At 44.1% G+C, this 21,952-nt stretch overlaps 1 protein-coding gene across 2 annotated transcripts in view; it reads right to left on the reverse strand.

The window, feature by feature from the left end:
* ascc3 (activating signal cointegrator 1 complex subunit 3) overlaps nt 1–21,952 on the reverse strand; it is a 246,923-nt gene that overhangs the window by 111,617 nt on the left and 113,354 nt on the right. For both annotated transcript variants that reach the window (XM_079276288.1, XM_079276289.1), the window contains exons 12-14: nt 11,282–11,458; nt 8,197–8,268; nt 508–642 (exon numbers count right to left, since the gene is read on the reverse strand). In XM_079276288.1, coding sequence (XP_079132414.1) covers nt 508–642; nt 8,197–8,268; nt 11,282–11,458 — 384 coding nt within the window. The remainder of the gene's footprint in view (nt 1–507; nt 643–8,196; nt 8,269–11,281; nt 11,459–21,952) is intronic.

Below are 21,952 nucleotides of genomic sequence, written 5' to 3' on the forward strand. Positions count from 1 at the left end.
ATGTGTTGACTCTGGAAAATCATCTTCATCAGAACAATAAGGAATACTGTGTACACTTGTGTATTGCACTGTACAAACAAGTAAACAGAAGGCAATACAACTGAACAGCTTCTATTATGCTGTGAATTTGAAAATACCAAAATGCATAGAATATTAAAAAGTAGAAGGTGAGCATTGGGAGAGGTTCCAGCGTGGCTGTATGTCAGTGTACTGCTGTGATGTTTCATCGCGCTCTGCTCTACGCTCACAGCAGCTGGATGAGCATTAGCAAGACGATCACGCCCATCGGCTTGTTGTGCTGACCTCAGTGGAGCGGAGCAGAGAGCTGCTTCTGGAACACACTGTGGTGCGTTTGATGGAAACCCCCCCCCCCCCCCCCACCCCTTAATCCCAATTTCAAAAACGCATTGAATCTGCAAAATCACATTGGTGACCTATTCTATATAAAAACAGCAAAAGAAATGCTGCATGCCTGTTATAAAGGGATTAAAGAGAGAGCTCTCCTACCTGCTTCTCACACTGGCCGTAGTCTGGACCCTGGTCTGGTTGAAAGAAGCATGTCTCTCCGTGGTTCTTTGCCATCTCGATCAGCGCCATGGCCGTCCTCACTGTGGCATTACGAGCGTGGACAAACACCATCACCTGAGGCACACAGAGACACGAGGTCAACCAATGCACCAGCTTCATTCAGAGAGCACCTTTCAAACAAAGGACTGACAATACAGAGAAGAATGGAGGATGTACTCCAACAATAAATAAAGAAATAGAATGACTGAATGAATTCATTATGCTAAAAAAGTTAAATAAAACAAGAAATACAATATGTACAAATCACAAAAAACATGAGATCGTGATGTAATAATTAGCAATAATAATACAAAACAATTATAGAAGACTGTATTCCTCTTGAAAAGATTACATATCGTCTCAGAAAGAGATATAATTTATTTGTGAATGTCTGGCAGCCTTATGTGGAGCACATGGGTACAACACTATCAGTGCACAGGACTAACTATGTCGAGCTCTGAGTCTCAACATACACTGTGTCGGTGCTGTGTCACTCTATGCACCAACCTTCTGTTTTGTTGTTGTTGTTTTTTTGTTTGGGTGGGGGGAATTATTTATTTACTTTTTTTTTTGTATTTTCTTTTTCTTTTTTTCTTTCTTGACTTGTTATGTAATTGTTTGTAATGTAATGTACTGTGTTCTGTACGCTCTGCATGTTCTCTTGCATTGTTAAAACACTTGGAAAAATAAAATATTCTTAAAAAACTCAAAATGTCAAAGCCCACATCAATGCCTTAGTGATGAGTTCGATGACGCTCCAGTGGAGCCTGGGACAGCTCCGGTGCTCCTCAGTGTGTTCTGCTCTGCTGAGGGATGAACAGCATTGTTCCAGAAGATAGGTCCTCCTGACGCATCAGTGCTCTATGGGAGCAGAACTGGTTCTGTTCTTCACTGATTCACGACGGGTTCTCCTCTCATTGGTGATGCTCGGGCTGGCCGATATCACACATTACAAGATGTTTGACCACATGCTTCCATATTGATTTGGGCCGACATTATTGTGTCTTTCACAAAATATTTACACAATTAAAGCTGCGAGCAGCGATGAACGGGCCCTCGCCATGTGCGCTTCGGCGGGACTCTGGCCTGCGCGTCCGAGAACGTCCGCGACCGTCGGACGGCGCGTCCGCGAGCGAGACGTGTTTAATGCCGCGTGGACCGCCTGGTGCCGGAAATGACGCTTTGCAAACAGTCTGATGCTTCCTGCGTCCTCTGCCTGGCGCTACAGAACGCGTGCGTCGTGTTGCTCTGTGTCAAGTGTCAACCACGTAGTGTAAAAGTGACGTAAATCGGATGCAGTTTGTCAGAAACCGCAGATTTCCTTTCGCCAGCAGGTGGCGCTGTGAGTACTAGTGAAAATAAGCTTGTAGACACCCTCAGGCCATGAGTTTTATCAAGCATGTGAAGTTTGAGACTGTTTGGAACAAGTGCAGCTGAGTTACGTCAGCTTTTTTCATGGGGAATCACATAAAGTAGCCGCCCGCTACGGTTAAACAATGAGGTCAAACGTAAAGCTTTTAATAACTTTTAATCACAACGGTCTTGACATGGTACTAGCAAAATTTAAAGTGGATCTGATGTAGTCCCTAGGAGGAGTTCGTTAAAGTATAGCGACAAGAAATAGGCCGAAATCGATGGAAAAATTACACATAAATCAAAATTCCCGACTTCCGGTCGGGTTTAGAGCATGGTCCCAAGAGACTTATATTTAAGTCTCCAGTCTCCAGTCTCCAGATACATATGCCTACCAACTTTCATACATGTAGCTCAAACGTAGAGCTGGGGCTGCTGTTTTGAAATATTGTAGGGGTCGCTATAGAGGCAATTTAAAACGGACGATTAAAAAAATCATATACACTATGTCGTCTTATGACCTACGACACATGTACAAAGTTGCATGCGTTTTTGAGCATCGTAAGTTCGTAAAACCATCAGATTCGTTTTTCATGGCTAACGATGGGTCGCCGCGGCAACAGCGTTCAACGAAAACGCACAATATTCTCGGCCTTAATGTCTTAAGGCTATCCTTACCAAATTTGAGACTCATCAGGTCACCTGGCTAGGAGGAAGAACTAAAAGTAAAAAAAAAAACATCTCCTTTAGCCAGTAGGCGGTGCTATGAGTTTTTGAATTTTTTTCAATTGAAGTCTGTTCAAGCTTGAATGAGCATCATGCATAAGAAGTTTTGTGCGGATTGGATAATGTACCTTGGAGTTATAACAACTTATTTTTTTCATAAAAATGAGGTAAAATGGCCGCCACGCCACGTTAAGGTTCTTCGATGAAAGCGCGAGATTTTCATAACTTGTAATCACAAATGTCTTAAGAGCACCCTGACCAAAGCAGAAGTTGATCGCATAAATTCTTTAGGAGTAGTTCCTTAAATACGAAGGCAGAAAAATGCAAAAAGTGACAAAAAGCACAACTTTGCGGGTTTACTGTAGCGCCCCCTAGTGGTTGAATGCAAAACAATTCTCAGGGTATGTTACAGCCTGCGATGTGCACATATGCTGCAAATTTTGGAATTTTAGGACAAATGGTTGAGAAGTTGTGTATTGATATTAAGCCACGCCCCTAAGATGTTTATTGGTCCATATCTTGTAAACGCTAAGAGGTATCAGAAAGCTTTTAATAATTTTTGATGAGGTAGATCCATTACTGATACACAGCAAATTTGGTAGCAATTGGACCCAGCATGTCGGAGGAGACAGCAAAAATGGGTTTCACACTAAATTAAAAATGGCGGAAAATCTAAGTAGGCGGAGCTTAGGGGTCTGAGAGGCTTTTTTTTAGATCTGGCGGATTGGGACATGTGGGTCAAATTTCAAGTAAATCGGACATACTGGCCGAGGGGCGTGGCCGGTCCGACTTGTAGGGGGCGCTAGAGAGCCATTTTTTTACACACATATGCAAATTTGGTCAGCAGAGTTTCTCCACCAGATGTGAGAGGGGTGCAAAAATGGTGAGTTTTCATCAATTCCAACTACCCCTACAAGCTCCATCCCCAGAAAAAGATAAATCATAAATTAAAGCTGCGACCAGCGATGAACGGGCCCTCGCCATGCGCGCGTCGGCCTGCCGGTGGGACTCCGGCCTGCGCGTCCGAGAATGTCCGCGACCGTCGGACGGCGCGTCCGCGAGCGAGACGTGTTTAATCCCGCGTGGACCGCCTGGTGCCGGAATTGACGCTTTGCAAACAGTCCGATGCTTCCTGCGTCCTCTGCCTGGCGCTACAGAACGCGTGCGTCGTGTTGCTCTGTGTCAAGTGTGAACCGCGTAGTGTAAAAGTCACGTAAATGGAATGCAGTTTGTCAGAAAACGCAGATTTCCTTTCGCCAGCAGGTGGCGCTGTGAGTACTAGTGAAAATAAGCTTGTAGACATCCTCAGGCCGTGAGTGGTATCAAGCATGTGAAGTTTGGGACCGTTTGGAACAAGTGCAGCTGAGTTACATCAGCTTTTTTCATGAGGAATCACATAAAGTAATCGCTCGCTACGGCTAAACGATTCTGTCAAACGTAAAGCTTTTAATAACTTTTAATCACAACGGTCTTGACATGGTACCAGCAAAATTTAAAGTGGATCTGATGAAGTCCCTAGGAGGAGTTCGTCAAAGTATAGCGACTAGAAATAGGCGAAAATCGATGGAAAAATGACACAAATATCAAAATGGCCGACTTTCAGTCGGGTTTAGAGCATGGTTCCAAGAGACATATAATTAAGTCTCCATAGGATACATATGCTTACCAACTTTCATACATGTAGCTCAAACGTAGCGCTGGGGCTGCTCTTTTGAAATATTGTAGGGGGCGCTATAGAGGCAATTTAAAACGGACAAGCCAAAAAACCATATGAACTATGTCTTCCTGTGACCTACGACACATGTACAAAGTTTCATACGTTTTTGAGCATCCCAACACACTCAACCGTCAGCTTCCTGTTTCATGAATACGATGCGTCGCCACGGCAACAGCGTTCAACGAAAGCGCACAATATTCATGATCATCCATCATCAATGTCTTAAGGCTAGCCTTACCAAATTTGAAAGTCATCAGGTCACCTGGCTAGGAGGTATAAAGAAAAGTATAAAATATGACATTTCCTTTAGCCAGTAGGCGGCGCTATGAGTTATTGCATTTTTTTCAATTGAAATATGTTCAAGCTTGCTGTAGCATCATACATAATACGTTTTGTGTGGATTGGATAATGTACCTTGGAGTTATAAGAACTTACAAGAATTTATTTTTTCAAAAACAATGAGGCAAAATGGCCGGCACGCCACGTCAAGGTTCTTCGATGAAAGCGCGAGATTTGAGTAACTTTTAATCACAAAGGTCTTAAGAACATCCTGACCAAAAGAGAAGTTGATCGCATAAATTCTCTAGGAGGAGTTCGTTAAAATGCGAAGGCTGAAATCCTTTTTTTTTAGATCTAGCGGATTCGGACATGTGGGTCAACTTTCAAGTCAATCAGACATACTGGCCGAGGGGCGTGGCCGGTCCGATTTGTAGGGGGCGCTAGAGAGCCATTTTTTTCCACACACATATGCAAATTTGGGCAGCAGAGTTTCTACCTCAGATCTGAGAGGGGTGCAAAAATGGTGAGTTTTCATAAATTCCAAGTGCCCCTACAAGCTCCTTCCCTACAAAAAGATAAATCATAATAATAACCCATAATAACCCATACAATTTCAATAGGGCCTTCGCAGCCCGACGTTGTCGGTGGCTCGGGTCCGAATAATAACGGATTCCTACAATTTCAATAGGGAATTCGCCAGGCCGACGTTGTCGGCGGCTCGGGCCCTAATAAGGTTTTTGATTGATATCCATTAGTAATTTGGGTACAATGACTAAGTGGGTAAATAGAAATAGAACAGCTAGATCAGTCTGGTATGTTCAGAAGTGAAATCACTACACTGTAATGCAGCTTTTACAACCAGGAGAGGACTTTTGCCATATTACAATATGACAACATCCAAAAGACAAGATGTACTTTCATATCACAGCATTGATAGAATATGAATGCATTCCCCAGCCCTAGGTGATGCGTCTGTACATGTACCCTCTTATGCTCTCGACAGGTTTATTGTCTTAAATGATTCACTTTTTTAAAAGTGTGAAGATAGAAACAGGCTTTGCTTGCTCTAATCATTTCATGATGGCCCTTAACAGACCTCTTCCTGTGAAAGTGAGGAAGAATAACTCAGACTGCTTAAGCAGACAAATGTAGTAAAGCTATCATTTCATTTACTCTACACACTGTGAGCTCTTTGGCTGGACCACAGCAGAGCGAGGCCGGCCTATGAAGTCTGACCCTGACCCACTGAGCCTATGTGTTCAAGTGTTTGACTTTCCCCAACGTCTGCTCCTCTTTCAACAGGAACAGCAGCCTTCTGTTACATCTGGGTTAGGACAGTACTCAATCATTGACTTAACGACTCACTGCTACTGGGAACACTAAAGGAAACTGCAGATTCATATTTAATATATTTAATGTTGCTTTGCACATTGCCCATATGGAAGGAATAGAACTACCGATCTCTGAGATTTAAAAAAAGCGCTGTAGACATGTCAACATTCACCCATTCTCACACACACACACACACACACACACACACACACACACACACACACTTCAGTATGTTCCTCGAGGACTCTTTGGAATGCTGACTGGAGGAGCCGGGGGTCGAACCGCAGATCTTCTGAATAAGAGCGAGCTACTCTGCCAATGACTATCCATTTCATCAGTTGGCTGTAAGTTAGCACATTGAGCATACACTGTCCAGCCATACACTAGAAAATATTAAAAACACATAAAGGGTCAAACATATGAACCCATTGTTTACACTGATACGATAAGTGAAATTGTGAAAAAGACCCACATTTGGTTTCATAAATTACCTGTAAATAGCTATGAAAAACCCTGTGGATATTGTTCTTATGTATTTATGAAACATTTATTTTGGAAATCTAATATTAGACCAAACAATATTGCACACAGCAACCAGCTGTGTGTTGGCTCCAAACACAGCGGGTCCAAAGAGACCACTGCAGCAAATGTTATTTATTGAAGTTGTTTTATCAGCACCGCTGAGCTGTGTGGAAGCATCGTCGGCTGTAACCGCCGGCTTCTCGGCTTATTAAACTTCTCTGTGGCAGCAGGCTTCCCAACAGGAGGGTGGGAGGGAAGTCATAGAGGAGATTTCATCCATCAGATCCTCCTAGCTGATATTAACATATGTCACAGCCACTTCTTGACAATTTAATCATCAGAAAAGACGCGGCCTCCCCAGCCGAGCTGTGGCCTCAACCTACAAGCCGGATTTAGTTTCAACCAGGTGGATGAAAAGTTACAGTTCTCGAGGGGCTTCAGCAAGACTGTGTCTCTGAGGGAGATGATGGGCCAGAGAGAAGTGAAAAAGGGTGTGTGTGTGTGTGTGTGTGTGTGTGAACACTTGCAATAAAGTGATGCACACAGGATAACACCCGTGCTCAACAGGGAGTTCAACTCCTATCAGAGGTACATATTGTACTAGATGAGTAGACGGGAGCTAAACGCTAAAGTCTGAATTCACAACTCTCCTCCTCCCAACAGGCCGACTGAGGCTGTGGAGTGGAAGCAGAATGAGTGGAGGGTGGTGGTTGGGGGAGGGTAACACTGGGGGAGATAAGGACTGTAGACACGTTAGATAGCAGCTGTTCATTCAAAACGCTTCACAACAAATATTTACTGCAGGAGGTCCTATTCCTGAAAAAGTTGAAAGAAGTATTTTCAAGGGAACCAGAAGCATAAAAGATGTGCTGTATTCTGTATTCTAGAGCTACAGCAGCATTACTGTGGGCCGAGTCCAGACATTCCACTGTGACAGTCTCAGTCAGAACGAGGTATGAAGGAAACTGAACCCGCTACTTAATAAGACTAAGTCACAGACAGGGGCGGACTGGTCATCGGGGATACCGGGGGAATCCCCGGTAGGCCGACAGGGTTTGGGCCGGTCTATGACATCGCCGGCCCCGACTACATTATATGCTTCACAGAACACGTTCAATTTACTCTAATACCGAAAGTCAATAATCAGTGAAAACTGTATCAACAGTATAAACTGACATTACACTACTCCTCGCGATCTGAGGACGCCATAGCACGGCTGGACACTACGGTGCTTTTAAAAACTTTTCTCCATAACGCGGCCTGCGCCGTGCGCTCGTGCCGGGCGACGGTCGGGGCGGGGCCGGCGGAGGTGCGAATGGCCGCCGTAGACCGGCGAAATACATGCCGTGTATTGAGTGGGCCGGTCTGACAGTAACTCCCGGGCCACTTTTTTCCCCCAGTCCGGCCCTGGTCACAGAACCTGGACTGCTGGGAAAACAGCTTTCAATGAGAAGTCTGAATAAGGGAGATGAGTCATTTGGAGGGAAGAGGGAATTGTTCAGTGGACATAATCTGCTCTCACTGATTGGCCTGATATACTGAGTCAATTAACTGTCTTGATTCACAAAATTCACAGTTGTCATGTAGAAATGAGTAGTGTTACTATAAATATACAGCTCTCTCGTGAATACTCATCTAAATGTACTCCTCTTCACATTGCATTCTGTAAGTGAGCTTCCAACGTGCAGAGGAGCTCTTACCTGATGACTGGCTTTAACCTGCTCCAGAACTTTGTTGTAACACACCTCCTCCATGTCATGAAGCTGCTGGATCTGAACAGGACACACAGTCACAATAAGCACGTTTGAACACTAAAGTAACTCATGAAATGCATGCACATAGACTTGTAACCTACATAGTGTGCATGCTCGGGTCCTACTTTGAATACTCTGCTCACTAAACCTCTACTATGAATAACACTTCTCTTTTGAGGATGCAATGTTGGTTTACTCTAAACATAGGGGAATACAAATAATGATGTCAGCAGTAATAGTTACAATCACACATGTAAATAAATCACCTGGGTCCTATCAAGTGGCCATGCTACCATGCCGCCATGCTACCATGCTACCATGCCGATGTAGCAGTCAGACTCTTCTATTGATGCTTAAAGCTAAAGTTCTGTTCTGTGGAGGAGTCTAATACGATTTAGATATTTGGTTTTTGCACCTATATTGTATGCACATATCACCTTGAAGAACTAAACCACAGGTGCATGAAAATGTTCAGGGTCCTAAACACTCTTATAAACAAAGGTGCTGGCTAGAACCATATGGGGTTATTTGCAGTGGTGTACAGTAACGAAGTAGAAATACTTCGTTACTGTACTTCAGTCGTTTTTTTTGGATATCTGTACTTTACTTTACTACTTATATTTCTGTTGACTTTTACTTTTACTTCACGACATTTTGCAAAGAAAACTGATACTTTGACTCCGATACATTTCCCCTGAAACCTTCGTTACTCGCTACAAAATCAAATCTATCTTTAGAAACAAAATGAATCATGAGAGCAGCGTCGGGGACTGTGGTGGAACACAGACTGCAAGCAGGTTTGGTGACTCAGTGATCCTAGCAGCAAGTTAAATCATTGGTTAATCACGTTAATGCACAATTGCAAACAAGTGCTCTCAAAGCCGCGGCGTTTTGATTCCCAGTGATGCCCAGGATGCTACATGCTATATGCTATAGCTAGCGATCCTACATGAGTAGAATTCCACTCTACGATGACTGATTTCATGACGGAAGAAGAAATGGAAGCACCTGCTACTCCCGCAACAAACTACGGTGGTGACGAAGACCAACACCCGTGGATTGCTAGCAAGTTAGTGAGCTGACGAAGTCTTGACAGTTGTGAGATTTTGTTGATTTGAGTCATCTTAGCTAGAATCATTGCAGCACTGGTTGGCTCACGTTAGCTAACTTAACGTTAGCTAACTTAACGTTAGCTAGCCACCATACCATAGGATTGACGGGAGCCGAGAGAGCGCAGCATTAGGGTTAGCGTTAGCATTAGCATTAGTGTTAGCATTAGGGTTAGCATTCGTGAAATCCTTCGCAGCTGTGCGCAAGCTGTCTGTGACGCTGAACACAGCTCTACCTGCCTCAGCGGCCTGTGAAAGGCTATTTAGCATCGCAGGACTGGTCTTCAGCCCAATAAGAGCTTCTTTTGAAGATGAACAGGACATTTTTCAGTTTCAAGTAATGACTGGGTTGTTACTTTTGGTGCTGCTTTAGTATTGATCATGTTTTGATATTTGAGTCATGTTGTGGATGATCAGATGGAGTTATGATGGTAGCAGTCGCCCTATTGCAGATTCAGCTTGAGCAAAACCTTTGTCTATTGTGTTCAAATCAGGCCCATAGGAGTTTACAAGGCAGGCGTCCTTTCTCAAAACACTGACCTGATGCATCAAGTGGATATGTTTTGCTGAACACAGTATTATGCATTTTCCCTCTACATCCTCTAGTCGGAATGAGCATACTTATAAACCCTTCTATGGTGTATTGGTTCCATCCAGTCTCATCCTCTCTGGGAGTTAAAACAAGAACCTTTTACCCTTCTAACAGTGCTAAGAGGAACCTAAAGGTGCGTTCACACTGGACACGTCGATTTTTTGACGCGCGTCAACGTTACATACAAAGTCGATGCACTGACGCGATGAGACTGGCCCGGCGCGATTTTGCCGCAAAATCGCCAACGCATGAGTTGAAATTTTTCAACTTCTGCGAAATAATCGCATGACGCTGTGGCGCAATAGCCTATCAGCGTTGAGTTGCTCCCCCTGTCATCACTGACTTCCTGCCGTTGTTGAATCAGGAAATAAATCCTGTAGCCGTCTGTGTTCACCAGAGCTCTACGATACCTCATATCAATAGAGACCGGACCAAACTTTGTGTATACATGTGTGTGTGTTAACCATACGGTACAAACAATGAATAGACGCTGCCGTATTTCTGTCTACATGACGTTATTCTGACTGTTGGTGGAGCTGCTACGATGTTAGCATAGCCTAGCACCGATCCATCAGAGCTCCATTGAGAAGACAAGTAGCCTACAAATCGGTATCATTACGTAGTTATTTCGGAGTCCCTTTTTGTCGGTTTATTGCCGTTGAATCACAGCCAAATCAGTTTATTTTGTGTTCATACAGCTGTAGTAAACAGCGACCGGTGGCTTGCTAGACACAGTGAATACAGCTCGATACAATCCACGGAGCTCCTCTGGACAATATTATGAACCAGACATGACGGCGTTTAGTTTCCCGGGATATCTGTGACTTCCACAACACATAGACATATAAGTTATTTTTTCCATGGTTAATGGCGGACAGTTGAACGGATCCAGGTCTATAAACCACGCCCCCTCTCCGGCGATTTTGCGGCGTTTGGTGTGAACACGACCGGTGGCGCGTTGGACGCGATTTTGCGGCGGGTCAAAAAATCGACGCGTTTGGTGTGAACGCAGCATAAGGCGCTCGGTTTTAGCCTGGGGCCATTAGAATCATGTCCAGCAAGGCTGATGTGGTGCAGCCAACCCAAAACAATAATGGTTCACAATCACATGTTTCTGGTGTGTGGCTGAGAGGATTCCTGGAAGAACTCTTCCTTAGTAAAACGGTTCTTTGGATGAAAAGGGTTCTTAATGGAACCCATAGTCCTACAAAGAAGAAAATGGGTTCTTCAAAAACAAAATATTCTGGGTACAACCTCCGCCTTTCAGGAAGAATCCTTTTTCTGAGAGAATAGGTTTGTAAATACATTCACATCATCTTTGTCTGTTTACCTTGTTCGTGGATTTGATGCCAACAAAGGTCTGTCCAAGGGGCACCGGTCTGAAGCGACTGTCAAAGAAGAAGAGGCCGATGTAGGGGTTGACGTGCAGGAAGGCAGCCACATCCAGATAGTTGGGTAGAGTGGCTGACAGTCCCAGGATCCTGATCATACTCTGGGTGGATTCCACCTGACCAGCAGACAACACAGTGTCCTAGTTACACCAAACTCTATGCTATGCATTCATCCAGTGATACTGTCCAACTCTTCCTCAATCTACCGCGACCAAGTGACGTGCAGGTCAAGATTGCAAAAGAGGTATTGAGCATAGATTATAGATCGAAGTGAGACTTGCTGACGTACATACACTGACATTGATCAGTATCTACCACCATTAAGGTGCATCACATTATGGTGAGGCAACTGCTGTATATACAGTATATATAATTCTTCGCGTATATATATATAGACACATACAGTATATGTAGCCCTTACTCGTCATTCATACACCGTCATGTACATCACTCTGGTTAGCTGTAAAGTGCATTTTGTCGTTGAATCTAATCCAAACATCGTCGGGAGGCGACGGCTAACTCGGTGAAATAAGATCAAGTACAAAGGTTCACGTGGTGAAATTAGCAGATGTATTTAAGATGCACACAAGTATTTTATTCACTAATTTGCTTCAAACACATGGCTGTTTTTTTCTGTTTTGCTGTCAAACTCCCAACGACATCTGCAGAAGTTTCAAATGAAAAGCTTTCCAGGAGAGTCTTTGTGCTGCTGGAGACAGATGTGCATGTAGGTCCTGGTCAGTGTTCAGGACTGGACGCATGTGTGAGAGGCTGTGAAGCACTCAAACACTTGTGATAGTAAGACCGTAAACACTATTCTGAAAATAAAAGCACGTTATAGAAAGTGGTGGGCTTTGTGATCGAGTTCATTGACTTATAAGACAAAGTAAATGGTCTTACCCACAAGTCTTTACTTTGTCTTTGAGACCTGAAGAAAAATATGTTGTGTATAAACATGGTGAGAGGAGGGAACACTGGAGGGGGGGAGGGGGGGGCTATCTGTGGGCCTCCTGCTGGATGTGACAGGAAAGATTGGTAAGGCCTTTAATGTGATGCAGTACCTGTCACACCATCCCATCAAGATAAGACCTAACCAGCCCCTGCCAGCCTGCACTACACATCCACAGGGGCAGTGCTGAACCCCCGCTCACCTACAGAGTCAAAGCATCTCAGAGCCGCTTCTTTACACTGCCTGTTAAACAACGAGGAGTTTGTAAACGAGATGAAGAATCCATGTTTCAAATAAGTTGTGAAATCACAACATTTTGTAGAAACACACGATCACTGTGATTAACAGCTGAATTTACAATTAGCCCAAGTAGAACAGGTAATGAGCTGAATATAACTGAATTAATATTGCACAATATTAACATGAGACACTGTGGTGACCTCTGAAGTCCTCTGTGGCTTTGTTTGGCTGCTGAAACAACACTATTACCCATAGATATTAATAAAGAACTGTATCAACCATGACATTACAGTCATTGAGCAGACTCCTTTATACAGTAAGTGTATTCAACATCGGTGTTCAATAGAACTACTAGTCACCAGAAGTCAGAAGTGCATGAACCAGAGCAAGAGTACAGAAACAAACTAGGATGAATACAGTAAGTGCTCAATAAGGCTGACCAACCATCTATCAGAGAAACTCCATCAATGGTGGCCTCACACTGGTTGTGCTCATCTCGAAGGGGTTCTCCCCCCAATGTTACAAACACAGGACAGAGCTGAGTACTAGTCCCGAGGACCACTACTCAGACAGTCAGAACAGTAGTATGATGTCTTCTCCATCAGGTCTGAGAGGCTGTGAGAGAATAAGCCCGATGACGTCATCGGTTCCAAACGGATCCTGAGGGACTACAGGTGTAGAGGAGGAAGCCTGTACCCGAGCAGAGTCACAGGTATGCTGCCTGATCATTTACATTTCAAGCCACTGAAGAATTTAGGAATTCAAAATTCTAAATATTGAATGAGTATAATAAAAATATGATCTATTGTTGTACAGTACATCACATTGAAAAAATGTCACCACCTCAACATGCAAAATGCTGCTGAGACGTTAATGCATTAGTCATAATAGTCTCTTAACTTTACAGATACGATATAACACTGACAGGTGATTCTGTTTATAATACTACTGCCAGCACTAAGATATGCTGCTATGAACTGTGCTGAGCTTCAAAGCATCAGCAGTAAAGTGAGACAAACAACAGGTTGTGCATCCTAAAGCTGCATGAACAGCAGCAGAACTATCACTCATATCATCACTTCATGAAGTTATGGGCAAACATGCAGCAAACATTGGCTTATTGACACTTCCAGGGTTCATCAGAGCTTTCTTACAACTGAAGAGAGTAAACTAAATGCTGCAAACAAAGATGATGAGACCAGACGTTCCAGGCCGAAGAACCCAAACAACCAGCTAAAAGAGGAAGCGCAGAGGATGCTGCTCATCACTTAGAGCTTGTTCATTACACATACGATCAGAACAGAGAGTGTTTCACAACCTGATGTCTCTGCGTCTGGCTAGGTAAGTTATTAACCAGCCTATTATAGTGCAGATTAGTCATTCTATGGGCATTAACAATACATGACTATAAAAGGCATGCCTTATGTAGTCAGCTTAGAGGCAGAGCACAAGCGCTCCTTAAATACCAAAGCACGAAGAAGAAGCCCCACAACAGAGCAACATGAAAGGCCTTTGTCATCGAGGTCAGAGGGACTTCATCTTGGATGCAGTGCATCACTGGCAGCAGACCACCCGGCCAACAACATGTGGCTCAAAACAAAGCTCTCGCAAGTAAAACATCAAATTGATAACTGGCTCGGTTCTAAAACATTTGCATAAAAAGGGGAACAAATATCATTTTGTTTACAGGGATTTCCATATTAATGTGTCGGAAGACGTGAACTTTAGCACCTTGCGCATCAGAGGCAGTCGACGTAATTCCTTCAGCACAATCAATTATAGCAGTCTGTCAGGTGTGGCAGTAATGAGACGGGGAGAGATGAAGGAGGTGGGGGAGGGGCTGGAGGGTGGAATATGAGCCGTTTACAGATGCTCACACACAGACGAACAGAAACACTGCTTTCTATGCCCGTCACATCCAACAACAGTTACTAGCAGAGAGAATAGTCCCACATGTACTCAAGTAGAGTGACATAATCCTCTGCCACAGATACATTAGGTTCCAGTTACTGTATACTGTATTACTAATCTCTTCCATATACAAGCTTGTAATTCTTAAAAGGGCAATTTAGTGCTCCCTTCTCCCAATACCTGCTTACAGTCTGAGCTAACAGGTTCAAAATGCTGCTCGTACTCATCACAGTACATGGCTAATGATATTCTATATTTATCTTCTCATCAACCAGTACTATGTGCACAGCCACACCAACAATGAATGTATCTACTAACATGTATTGAGAGTGTGTCCAAAGCAGGCGGCAACCTCCGGTTCTTTAAGTGAAGCCAAAGCTTCGTGTGTTAAAGCTGCATTCTCTCTAATGTCCATCAGGGGGCGACTCCTCTGGTTGTATAGAAGTCTATAGAAAATGACTCTACTTCTCTCTTGATTTATTACCTCAGTAAACATTGTAAACATGAGTTTATGTCTCAATCTCTAGTTTCAAGTCTTCTTCAATACAGCATGATGTTCATTTAGTACATTATGGTCCATTTAGAGTCAAACAGACCATAAAGCAGGGGATGCTTTAGGGCGGGGCTACACAGTGATTGACAGGTCTCTACCAGAGACGTATACAGCGTCTCTGTCACTGCCAGTGAACACTGCTGTTCACTGGTTGCAAAAAAACAAAATGGCCACAGCCAAAATGGCGACCAGGAGGCTATCCACAAACCAATGGGGGACGTCACAACTACCACTACAGTCTATGGTCCAACGCCTGATGGACTGTCTCCCTCTGCGTCATGGAACTCCCAGTCTTTTCAGAACACATCAATGACGTGACATGGCTGACATGTTCCTGCATTATCATAAACACACACTGTAGTTTATTCTGACTCCATTTGATTTTGACAGCCACAAATACTCACCAGGGGCCTCCTTGATAATACAGCATGTAGGATCCATACTAAAAGTAAACGTGTACACAAAAGCCAAAACTGGCATGCGACAAAGACAAAAATCTGACTTCTAAAGGTGTGCGCAGTGTTCACACACCTGCTGGCAGTGTTCCCTTTATAAATCAGTCCACCTGGAAATGTGCACATGTGGATCAGCCTCACATCCCGCCCTCTGCACGCCCACATTCAACCATAAATGGTGAATGCAAAGCACCTCATGAATATTGATGCATATAAATGAGCCTGCTGATCAAAGGTTATCCATGGTGAATCACACAGCATTCCGCATTATGAGCAATCACACTGATTGCTTCCAAAATGATCATGACAATCAGTGGAATCCGTGGAGTGCTTATGTGTAGGTGGTGTTAGATCCGGGGTACTTCTGGCCCGATACGGGGCTACTTACTGACTCAGCTCTCTATTAAAAGATTGTCGAGCTGGTGTTCTTGCGAGGAAACTCCCCTGGCTCTGCTAACTGCCGTTACTCCTGACGTCTACCCTGCTTCCTCCGGTAAACACGCACTCGGCCGAGGGGCCACCCTGACCCCGGGCGCGTCGGTTATGGCAGCTTCCCTCTTCTGCATCCGTGCTCTTGGTAAATTGCCAGGTTAGGTTTTAACGGCTAGGATTACTTCTAAAACCGTAAGGGATTGTTAAGTGGATTCGGTCTCTAGGATAACCATTCAGAACTCAGTTGTTAGACATACAATATTTAACCTTTTACTGCAACAAGGAACATTTACTACTTCAGCAAAATTAATGCACTTGAGAAATTTACTTTAAATGCAGATTAGATATTTATTGCAGGACATATGGTAGGGGCTCAGCTACAGGTCACATAAAAACAATACTATACTTGATTCGTTACTTTAATTTTCTTCTGAGATTATACTCATTAGTTTCGATGCCGAGTCGGCTCGGTTGGAGCTGGATTTCAAAGGTGCGATGAAAAGGTTATTTTGGAGTTGTTAGGAGCGAAGGTCTGGCCAGACCCTCCTGCTCAGCCAACGGAGTCCGTTCAGCGATCCTCAAGGCTCAGTACAAAGTCTTTAAGGCGGCTGTGTCCATCCGTTGTCCAGTTGTTAAAGTCAAGCAGGGGGGAGAGGTGATTCTCCGTCTTTCAATCTTTGTCCACGAACGGCGGTCTTCTTTCCGTGAACAGAGACGAAGTCCTCCGACGCGGCTGTCGAACGAGGTCCAGTGTTTCTCCATGGATGGCTCGGTCGGCGTCCCATCGTGAATTCCCGTCTTGCTGTTTGCAAGTTACTTCTTTTATAACACTTTTGGGCTGCCTCTCCCCCGTCTCTCCCCCCTCTTCCCCAACAAGTCCTCCCTCAGCCCATGATTAAAATGACATCACGCCTTGCGTGCTGTTAAGAGATTGTAGAAAAATATGAAAGCATAAAAGTATGACCATCACAAGATATAAACAGTTTTATTTCATGATCGAAGTGATTTAACATATAAACTGCTTAGACACTTTGTATAGCATAGTCACTTGAGCCTTATATAGTGCTTCTGGTTCTAACAGGACCAAACCAGTTACAACCAGTGACATTCTGTTGCTAACTCTGGTACAAGATGCCTCCTGTATGTGTGAAGTTGCAAATCTTTATATAGAATGTTTATCATAGAAGTGTTACGCAATAAAAGACAGTCATTGAATGTATTTAGAATAGTAAGGGACAGATAGATTTCTAGACAGGCAATTACAGGTCATGCCCGTGCGAGGGTCCTGCGAGGAGGAGGAGACTGTTGAAGTTAGCCAATAGGAATTAAGATGGATAAAAGGGGAGGGCTGGAGAAGGCTTCGCTCTCTTTGGTGGGATGAGCTGTGGGTCCCATCTGGGATGTTGGGTGAGATGCTCTCTGCGCAGAGAATATATATCTATGTAACTGTAAATAATGTACTTCACTATGCAATGGTTTTAGCTGCAGAAGTATTAAATGCTTTTGGTTATAATTGAAACCGGCTGACTCTTCGGAAAAGCTGGTCTCCCACAGTTTAAGAGGCTCTCGAACTCCACATCTTCCCCTGTCCGTTAACCGTGTGATACAGAAGTGAGGACTGACTCTACCAGATGAACCTAAAGGCGAGTCCCCTAGGTGAAGACTTGGCAGTGTTAGTCCCCGTGAGTGACAGTGACACTGGACGAAGAGTGGAATGAAAACTGTGTGGACACTTGTCAGGCTGATGTTGGGTCTCTGGGAACAGTAACAGTCCAACGTGCAACACTGTTTACGATGACATCACCCAAATGAGTCTGTTACAGGGCTTGAGTCCAGCCCTAATGTCCCTTCAGTTCAGACACATGTCAATCACAGCTGCCTCGTAAACGAGCACAAGCTGCAGTCATTCAGGAATCATCCACTATCCAACCATGGACTCACACCCAGCCAGCCCTAGGCTTCGGTGCTCGTGGCACCATCCATCCAAGGGAGGGGAGAAGACACAATTCAAACTGTTACAAAGAAAGCCCACTTCATCATGACTATGTCGTCCAATAAATAGGCCATTTTTCTGTGTTGTTCAATGTATCACTCTATAAAATAGAGCTGAAGGAATAGCTGGAGCAATGTCAGTTACTCAGCATGTGCAGTCTGCTGGCAAACAGCACCGCAGCACAACCTTTAAAGGTGTTAAGGTGTACAAGGAGCCCAGTCAGCCCTTCTTCAGTAATATCAGCTAAACCTGCAGATAAGTGGGCAGTGAACCGAGTTAACAGCGGTCACATGTACCGACCAGTTTTCAATTACCTTGCGGTTAACCCCGCCAAGAGGTCTCGGTCGCTGCACAGCACAGCAGCTCATCCCTCTGGTTCACCGGCCTTCCTCACTCTGGTCTGAGGCCTTAGCATACCACTGGTATCCATGTATTTTCAACATTTCTCAAAAAGATGAGCACTTGAATGGGTCCATCACACAGCAGTCACAATCGTTTCCAGAAAAGCATCAATATATTTGTACACACCTGTCGAGTCTATACATCTATCGACAATAAGCCAATCGCCAGTCAAAGGCACGCACATTCATCAACTTCTTCACTCTATTTCTTCCCAACACTCATTTATTAGAACTTTAACAACCTATCCTCGTACACCGGTCCACATGATAGCTCATGAAAAGTTGCTCCTCATTGCTCGTGCTGGCAACACGCGTCGACTTCTGCTCTTTACATGCATACAGTCTCTTCAGGATGAACTTCCATCTTCACAGAAAACAATTCAGTTAGAAGCAGAAGGTGAAATATTAAGTTAAGTATTAAGTCTCGTCAGCAGTATCTGACCGTAGAACCGCCTGTGGGGGTTCTACGGTCTTCATCTGTCCTGGTTCATGATTACGTGGATAATATACAAATACATTTTTCTGGGATATCTAGGAATTACAGTATTAAGTATAGCTCTGAACACTCCCTTTAATTGTGTCTCCTACTAGTGCTTTACATTTAGTTCCCTGTTCAGGTTATTTCATTTCATCCTGGATACTTAAACTGGTTATAAACGATTCAATAGAACTGCTGCATCCTTATTCATGAGAGTATGAGGATGAGCCATGATGGTTTACAGGTCTGGCGGATGTATGATGAACTAAAAGCTGCTGTGGAAAGCTGCCAATGTGATTGACATGTTGCCGTGTTATAAGTGGTGAAACACAACTCCTCTGATTATATCTGCCTCAGTGTGCACATGGATGTGTTTTTGCATAAACAGGATTGGAGTCTTAATCCCACAGAGACACACATCCCCTCAATAACACAACACATCTGAAGGCTTTCATGAACCGGGTACAGATGAGTCACATGACCCGGTGCCAGGGACAGACGTTGTGGACATTTATAGAGACATGTTCAGGGTCAGAATGTAACTCCCAGAGCACGATGCCTGCCTGAGTCAGCGGTGCATTCTAAAGCATCTCTTCTTCTCCATTCCTTCCACAGAGGCTCATTCTCTCTATTTCCTCCTCAGAATTCACATAATCACTGTAATAACAAAATGTCCTGGCTGGTTGCTGCACAGACACCTGTCAGTCATCATCAGGGAACATCATCTTCACAGACAGAGCACTGATTATGTCTTCCTGCAGCGGCATTGTGCCAAAGGGGGCAGGACTCATGCCGTCTGTTACTTTACTGGTGAACGAGGCACTCGCATTAGAACAAACACACACCGTGGTAACGCTAACTGGCTGACAGTGGGATGCCTCTTTAAAACCCTATGCAACATGTCAGCTATGCGGTGAGAAGTAGACACATAAAGGCACAGTGTCTAAGGAATGCTGCACCTCCAACACAGAACCTTCTACATACAAGGACAGTCACAGTTATCACAAAGTTTTACGAAATAAGATAAGAACATTAAACACTATAATACCGGGGAGAAACGCAAAACAGCTTTTATTAAATGACTATGAAAATAAAACAAACAAAAACTATATCATGCCAAACTTTGTATTGATTTCTCTCAGATTCTTCGGAGATTATCGATCTAGAAAGCCTCTTCTTATCCCAAGGATATTGATATCAACATTTCAAACGTGTTGTTGTGCTTGTTGTCTTATGGACAGACCTGACAAACCATGAAGTAATCCTTTTTACAAATCACCTTCATTATGGAGTTATTGCGCAAACCTTTTCAGGCGTTTATTGCAATGATATCACAGCAAAATCTGTGTATCTGGGTTTCATGGCGCTGCAGCCGACGTGTGGCTCGTTCGATTCAGTGACAACAGCTGCAGTCTCCGGATGATGTCATGAACAAAGACACAACAGGGTTTGGTTGTCAGACAAAGCAGCAATAGTGGTTCATTGGGCAGCGGGTGATATATGTACATGGAGGTAAGCCTGTTCCCTCACGAATAACACAAATGGTCCTGCATGAGCAATAAGAGGTGAAGATCTGCTGCATGTTTGATGTGAACATAGCATAAGACCAAAGTAGCGGAGAAAAAATACAATATTCCCCTCAGACATGTAGTGAGGTGGAAGTAGAAAGTATTTGACCATTTTACTGAAGTACAGTACTTGGGAACAAAGACATCATCAACATCAACATGTTTCCACCTGGTGGTAGTATGAGGATCTGTTATGATGACATGTTATGGGACTCGACACACTTAGAAATCCACTGCAGATAATCCCCGGAACAAATACAACCAACTCTTTGAACTAGCGAGCTCCATATACCTGAACGCCCTGAAGAACTCCATAGTCAAACTAACTGCTCACTCTCCCCTGCCTCGTTCAACTCACTGTTCCTCTCACACACACACACACACAGTTTTGGTAGAAACCGGGGTATTTGTGAGGCCTGTATCAGAAAGAAGTCAAAGAATGGCCAGCCCTGAGTCCTAGTAGTCTGCAGTCCATCAGACACACTCCATCAAACAATTCCATACCATTGTGACAACAAAGACACACAACTGAATGTTCATACACTGCATCCTCGAAAATCAGCGGTTCCCAAACTTTTTAGGCCACGCACCCCCTTCTACATCCCGACAGAGCCTATTTATAGCCGCATACAAATCGGACTAATGAGAGAACAGTTTGCTCGCGCGTGGCGTTTGTTTACAAGATAAAAAAGACAAAAAAGACAAAAACTCTTCCTTCTGAAAGTTAACGGACGTTCACCAGAAGATTGGCCAGATTGGCCACATCTGTAGGCTCGTCTACTTGCAGAGAGTGAAACTCACTCTTCTTCACGCGACCGACTAATGTAGCCAGGATGTCTTCGGACAAAGCATCGATGCGGAGACACAGTGTTGTTGGACACCGGGATCACGTCCAACTCTTTCACTTCTCTCTCTCCAATCATACATTCCACCATCTCTTTAACATTTTGTTCCCTCTCCACCACCGCCTCTCCTTCTCCCTATTACGCGGTCAGAATACTACCACAACACGCTGCCTGTCTCCGGCAGAAATGCGCTCATCGACGCACGGGAACAACACGAGTTGTAATATATACCTCCATAACACCCCGCCACTCTCGGCTCATACCTCCCCAGCAACGAGGCACATCACCCGGTCACAATACCTCCAGAATGTCTCCCGGGTGAAATCCGGGACTTGGTTTTGTGGTTCCGAGTGGCGGGCGCTCACCCGTTGGCGCCGGGACGCGAGGTCTGCAGCCGCCCCGGCCGCGAGGCACCCGATCGTCAGGTCTGTCAGCCCTCGGAACAGGCCGCGGGTCAATAACTTGTGGGTGGCGGGGTAGAGGCGAGGCAGATCACAGAAAAATAATAAAGACTAAAGTATGGCAAAGATATGTTGATGAGAAACGTATTTGTAATACGTCAAACACAAACGTAATCAGGGAGAAAATACGTTCGTGGTAAAACGTAATTGAGAATGTATTTTAATTTTGGGGGAACGTAATTTTTAGGAGACAGGACTGCACAATGAGACCACCATTACATTTTTCCTCTCGCGCATTTTTCCACACTTTGGGAATCCCTGCTCTAAATGATGTACGTTTTTGATGCACTTACAGCAAGTACATGATAAAAGTGTATAGGTCTT

Source organism: Melanostigma gelatinosum (genome assembly GCF_949748355.1).
Source record: "Melanostigma gelatinosum genome assembly, chromosome: 9".
Taxonomy (NCBI): Eukaryota; Metazoa; Chordata; class Actinopteri; order Perciformes; family Zoarcidae; genus Melanostigma; species Melanostigma gelatinosum.